This window comes from Musca vetustissima, unplaced genomic scaffold (assembly GCF_032173495.1).
Source record: "Musca vetustissima isolate MV318-11 ecotype Yass unplaced genomic scaffold, APGP_CSIRO_Mvet_v1 utg96682, whole genome shotgun sequence".
Taxonomy (NCBI): Eukaryota; Metazoa; Arthropoda; class Insecta; order Diptera; family Muscidae; genus Musca; species Musca vetustissima.
In genome coordinates this window covers 5,862-12,545 of record NW_026872585.1, presented here as the reverse complement: position 1 = coordinate 12,545, position 6,684 = coordinate 5,862, and the positions used below count along the sequence as shown (strand labels likewise).

Below are 6,684 nucleotides of genomic sequence, written 5' to 3'. Positions count from 1 at the left end.
CTCGGATTTAGATATATCTCTCATACATATTTCCGTCTGACTTAAAGAAAATGGTGTACCAAAGACCTATCACATCTAGGTTATTTGAACCACTGTATTTCGCGTGCATAATTGCCAGGATGTTCAACTAAAAGCTATCGTATTTGTTCACAACTACACAAATGGTAGTTAATTGTGATTGTTCTATTCAGATTCATGTGTATATAGTGGAATATATGCCCTGTAGTCAAGCAGAGAACCATGTATCTCTATGTCACCACCTATTTTATAGCAAAAATGGTACTAGATAAAATGTCAACAACTTCCCTTTATTGCGGGAGTATGTAAACGTTGTAGACTTTATCTGTAGTGTATTTGTGGCAACATTGTCAACGACCGCGTCAACAGTTTTTTACCGTTAGACTTTGATGTCAATAGATACACATTTTTTGATGTTTGCTTTGCTTCTCATTTCATTAGTTTCTTTTGTGAAAAACACACGTGTTGCTTGAAATTGTGCATTGTGCGAAAAATATTGTTGGAGTTATTGTGCGAATAAGGTATTTAAAGTGATTACAAATAAAAAAAATTATAAAATATGAGTAAAAGACAAAATATAAGTAAAAGACATTATAAAAGACTTGCTAAAAAACAAGCCACAATCTATATAAACAGAAGTGTACAAAATGAGCAAGAAAATGGTGAATGTGAAATTCTAGAAGACCATGAAGATTTTGTGGAGAATTCGGAGGATTGTGCTATTCCGAAATTGACGTTGCGGGACAAATTGAGGAAGTGGTACATCGAAACAGCTCCTTCTAGGAAATGTGCGGAGAAGCTGCTATTAATACTAAATGAGGAAGGTCTAGATGTTCCACTTCGTATAGAAAGTTTGTTGGGAAAAAAAGCACAGGTTTTGGTGAGAAATGTTTGCCCTGGAAGCTACTGCCACATTGGAATTGAAACGCAGCTAAAGAAGTTTGAACACGTTTTGCAAAACTACGACGAGGTCGTTTTGGATATAAACATTGACGGGATTCCCCTGTTTAAAAGCTCGCGAGTCCAATTGTGGCCAATTCTTTGTAAAATAGTCAACATAAAAGAAAAAACTCAACCTTTTGCTGTTGGTATATACTTGGGAACCACTAAACCGAGTTGCATTAAAGATTATTTAAAAGACTTCGTTAAGGAAGCAACTTCATTAAAGGAAATTACGTTAAATGGAAAAATAATGAAATTAAAGTTTCGTTGCTTAACATGCGATACTCCAGCCAAAGCTTTCATTTGCGGCGTTCCTGGGCATACCTCAAAGTATGGTTGTACGAAGTGCACACAGGTTGCGACAAAAGTGAACAATGTACTGACATACAGTAGCGCTGTTGGAACTTTGATATCCGATATTGATTTTACTTTGAGAAAGTATCCCAACCATCATTCTGAACTGTTTAAGAAAGAGAGAAGTCCGCTTGAAGAAATAGGATTTGGCATGGTATCACAGACTCCGTTAGATAGCATGCATCTTATTGACCTTGGAGTCACAAAAAAAATGCTTGTTAGAATAGTGAACAACAAAACACAAGAAAAGACTCCAAAAAAAATATATCAGAAATATCTTCTGACCTAGTGAAACTAAAAAAATGTATTCCAAAGGAGTTTCCTAGAAAACCAAGGTCTTTAGATGACCTTCATCACTGGAAAGCGACTGAATTTCACCAGTTCCTCGCATATACGGGCATAATTGTCCTTCATAATAAAGTACACCAGGATATATTCTACGAGTTTTTAACTTTACATTGTGCTTATCGGCTACTTAGCTCCCCGCGACACGTTGCTGAAAATATTAAACAGTCTAATGATTTGCTTCAATTATTTGTCGAGAATTTCTCAACTGTATTCGGGCCAAACAGTGTTTCTTTTAATGTTCACAATCTGCTGCATTTGGCTTCTTGTGCAGAAAAATACGGCCCCCTTATTTCGTTTTCTGCATACGACTTCGAAAACAAATTGCAGATTTTGAAAAGACATGTCCGAAAACCCTCATTAATCCTTCAACAAATTGTACGAAAAGAAAAACTCGCAGCCTATATTCAAACTAAAAACGATGACATTAAATACGAACGAGATATAATTGTAGGAGCTTTTGTTAATGACTGTTACATATCTTGGAAGGAGCCCGATAATATTTGTTCCACGACTTCATTTACTGCCATAAAAATTGAAAATATAAATCAAGTCGATGAAGTTTATATTGAAGGTCGGGCATTGCTGCTCTTAGAGAGTTTTTACGATGAACCCGTAAATTCTTGCGAACTAGGCATCTTCAAAACAAATTTAGCTTTGGGCGAAAAGCAAAAATTTTCAATTAGAGATGTGCAATATAAATTTGTATGCCTGCCATTTCACTCGGATTACGTAATAATACCCATTTTACACTCATGCATTCCAGAAAAAGTACAAGCCAATATTCCAAGATCTTGCAGTAAATAGCACATTGTTAATATTAATTTTGTACACCCGCTCTACACAACAATGTCTGACGAAAGAGCAATACCATCCAAGGGAAAAATGAAATATTATTCTTCAGAAGGTAAGTTTTAATATAACGAATTCGCATTACCGAAATTGTATTCATTACAACATTATATATTTTTCCAGCAACTTCAAAGTGTACTTCGTGTGAAGATATAGGAAAAAAAATGGACACGATACTGCAGATTTTGGGCGAGCATAAAATTTTGCTAGATCGCATTGGTTCCCAAAACTCGATTGTGCAAAACATTATGGCCATCTTCCCAATAAACACGGACGAAAGTCTAAAGCAATTAGAAGACTTATTAGCAACTCAGTCAGACCCATATGTAAGCTTTTTGTATTCAGGAAATAGAATGTATAATTAATTAATAAAATTTATAATTATTCTTGCAGATTCGCCAAATGAAAAATCTCATTGGTGGCAACGTCGCACGCAATTTACACCTTGTATTTGGGAAATCTATTATAATGAATTACAATGTGGATGGAACTTTTGGCAAGAAAAGTTTATCTAAATATGGAAAAGTCCATGCAGCAATAATAGGTACAAAGCCAAAAAACCTTTCAAAAATACCAATAATTAAATTTAATCTTTTTGTTTCAATACTTAGATGTAATATCAACGTACGACAAGTGTGCAGACAAGGCTCTAAGAACAGCTTTTCAACGTCAAAAAAAGAAATTCTTTAAAGAAAACAGCCGCAGGAATGCAGAAATAATATATATATATATTTTTGCCTTGTGTTTTTTCTATTGTAAGACTGAAGAAAATGAATTTAATTAATTTAATCTTTCTGTACATATATATTTGTCCCTTATGTTTTTTAATTGTAAGACTGAAGAAAATGAATTTAATTTATTTATTCTTAACTGTAAAGCTGAAAATGAAATTAATTGATTTAATCTTTATCCAGATATAAATTTTTCGCTTATGTTTTTAATTGTAAGACTGAATTGAATTGCTTTAATCTGTGTATTTATTTAATAATATATATATATATATATATATAGAATAATTAATGACATTAAATAAATCATATGAATTCATAACTAATTTTCTTTTCAATTTGAATACAATGTCGTTGGTAATCTACTACAATTCACAATAATATTGTAGACTCAATCTGCTAAGAAGTACTAGTGAATCTTTGGTGTCAATGTCGCCATATGGCGTCAAAGTTAATACCTAGTCAGTAGAACTTCTGTCTACTGGTGGATTTCCTATGACATGGTAATGTTAATTGTCAATAGAAGATTACATTAAGTTGGGTACACTTAGTCAGTAGTACTAACGACAATGTCAGTATAAAATTACTACAATTTTACTATTTCCATTCCCTACAGGGTGGTTAAGCTGTTATCCTCACAACAAGATTCAATTGTATTTCAGGGGAATGTGTTTGCAAATGAAAGTAGGGTGGAGCTACTTTACTGCAACTTGTTTAAATAGAAAATATTGAATTACAGAAACTAAATTATTCCGATGAAGAGATCAGTTCAGTTGGCAGAAAAATTTTCATAAGTGTGATATTTATGGGTCAATTTTGTATATTACTGTTTTCAATTAGTAAGTAGAGTAATATGATACATCAGTTTAATTGTGCACATGAAGAGCTGTAATGATCTTTATAACGCATAACATTTTCTTATATACAATATATATATATATATATTATATGCAAGTATGACAAACGACTAGACTTTATATAAAATTATATGTACAATTTCATTTTAATCCGAAATAAATGGGTGTCGCCCTTTGTTGGGTCTTGTGTTTTTTTTTGCTCTGGGAGCTCTACATAATCTAAATCGATTATTACTAGTGTCAACATTTTAGGGCTTATATAATGAGTTATGCCCAGATTCTTTCCAATTGGATACTAATTGCGATCGGAATTTTTTTACAAAAAAATTTAGACAGACAGAATGATTGATATACATATATAAATCGATTCAGAGTGTCATATTATGTATACGAGGTCTGATCATCAATAATTATATTGTCCCATCCTCGGAAATAATACTAGGGGTTTTTTTTTTAATCTGGATTGTTGTAACGATTGGCATTGGCTGAACGATATGCCAATATCACCATCAATCTCTGTTCCGAAGTGGCCCTGCTGTTCAGAAACAAAAATCAATTTGACTGTATAAAATTGAGCACATCATACTACGCCTCCTCGACACTGACTTTGCTTCTCGTCTCATCAGATTTTTTTCCATAAATTTATTAGACAGACCTACGTTTGTGTTTATCTGTAGATATTTGTTATAAATTTGAATTGTAAATTACACTAAAGTGAAAATTAGTTTTTCCAGCCATGTTTATGTGTGTGCCTGTAAACGCCAGTGTGTATGTTATTCCATTCACTTTTCTGTTCTTATTAGATGTAACAATAGCAGTACGAAGAAAGTTTTTTTACAAATCCATTTGCATTTTATACAAAAAACTCCCGATGATGATGTGATGATAGTCAAAAGATTCATACGTTTATTTATTCAAGTTCTTCCTACTTTCACTTCAAAATATTGTATATTTACACATTTTCATTTAGTTGTGTTACAGCCAAAAAGAAAAAGTAAATTCTACACACACCCCCACATAAAATTATATTTACGTTTAGATTGTTTAATTTCAAGTCGTTAACATTACCATTTAGATATGCTGTTGAGAATATCATTTTGTTCAAAAGTTATTTTCAAATTAATTTCGAGCTATGGTAATGTTATGAGCAGAAGTTTAAATGCAAATACGCACAAAATTGTTGCCGATTTTTTCTTGTTATTTAATTTTGTTGTTTTTCTTGACAAATATTTAGGTGGGTACAGTTTTTTTCTTAGAATCTAATATAGTTATCATATGCAATTTGAAAAAAATAGAATGCTAACAATTTGTAAAAGTAGATCGTTTGTAGGGTTGCAAGACTGCCGAACATGTCTGGACCTTCCAGCTGTTTTTGCGCTTGACCAATTTCAAGCTAAAATTACTTTTAAACTGAGTGTGCTAATGAGAAACCAGTAAGGAAAGTAGTAAAGTCGGACGGGGACGACTATATGATACCCTTCACCACTATGGGTATATTCAACAGATGGGATCCTAACGGACGTCGCATTTTTGAAGGACCATTAACATTAAAATAAACATTTCATTCCGCAACCTATACTAAATTTTGGTCAGATATAGAGTTGCTTCTTACAATGGAAAATTATGTAAATAAATTTAAAGCAAAATATCGAAATCTAAACCGATATCTTCATTTACTTATAAATCCAAATTTCGTGAAAATCGAAGGATATACTTTGGTGCACCATTAACATAAAATCGGACGAATATATATATATATATAAATCTGTACCGATTTTCAGGAAATTTTACACACGTCGTTCTAGGCTTAATTCAGAATGTTATGCCAAATTTCGTGCAAATCGAAGGATATATAGGGACTTTGGTGCACCATTTACATGAAGTCGAACAAAACTATATATGGGAGCTAAATCTAAATCTGGACCGATTTTCTCGAAACTTAACACACGTCATTCTTGACCTAATTCAGTACTTTATGCCAAATTTCGTGCAAATCGAAGCATACATAGGTGCTTTGGTGCCCCATTTACCTTCAATCGGAGGAAAATATATATGGGGGCTATATCTCAATCTAGACCGATTTTCACGAAACTTAGCACACATCATTCTAGACTTAACTCAGTACGCTGTCCAAAATTTCATGCAAATCGAAAGGTATATAGGGACTTTGGTGCACCATTTACATAAAATCGGACAAAACTATATATGGGAGCTATATCCAACTCGAATGATATATAGGGACTTTGGTGCACCATTTACATAAAATCGGACGAAATTATAAATGGGAGCTTTATCTAAATCTGAACCAATTTTTGGGAAACTTGGCACACAGCATTCTGCACCTAATTCAGTACTCTATAGCAAATTTCGTGCAAATCGAAAGATATATAGGGACTTTGGGGCACCATTTACATGAAATCGGACGAAACTATATATGGGAGCTATATCGAAATCTGGACCGATTTTCTCCAAACTTAGGGACTTTGGGGCACCATTTACATGAAATCGGACGAAACTATATATGGGAGCTACATCTAAATCTGGACCAATTTTCATGAATATCTAAATCTGGACCGATTTTCTTGAAA

At 33.1% G+C, this 6,684-nt stretch overlaps 1 protein-coding gene across 1 annotated transcript; it reads left to right on the top strand.

Moving 5' to 3' along the window:
* The first annotated feature begins 2,456 nt into the window (after positions 1-2,456).
* Positions 2,457-3,295, top strand: LOC133330900 (uncharacterized). The gene is made up of 4 exons (XM_061539337.1): positions 2,457-2,566; positions 2,635-2,837; positions 2,905-3,055; positions 3,123-3,295. The coding sequence occupies exons 1-4, from the start codon at positions 2,509-2,511 to the stop codon at positions 3,293-3,295; spliced, it is 585 nt and encodes a 194-aa protein (XP_061395321.1). The 5' UTR covers positions 2,457-2,508.
* Positions 3,296-6,684: the final 3,389 nt, after the last annotated feature.

Coding starts and splice junctions, on each gene's coding strand:
- LOC133330900 (XM_061539337.1), top strand. CDS start 2,509: ATGTCTGACGAAAGAGCAATACCATCCAAGGGAAAAATGAAATATTAT. Junction 2,567..2,634: donor GAAATATTATTCTTCAGAAG/GTAAGTTTTAAT, acceptor ATATTTTTCCAG/CAACTTCAAAGTGTACTTCG. Junction 2,838..2,904: donor CAACTCAGTCAGACCCATAT/GTAAGCTTTTTG, acceptor TTATTCTTGCAG/ATTCGCCAAATGAAAAATCT.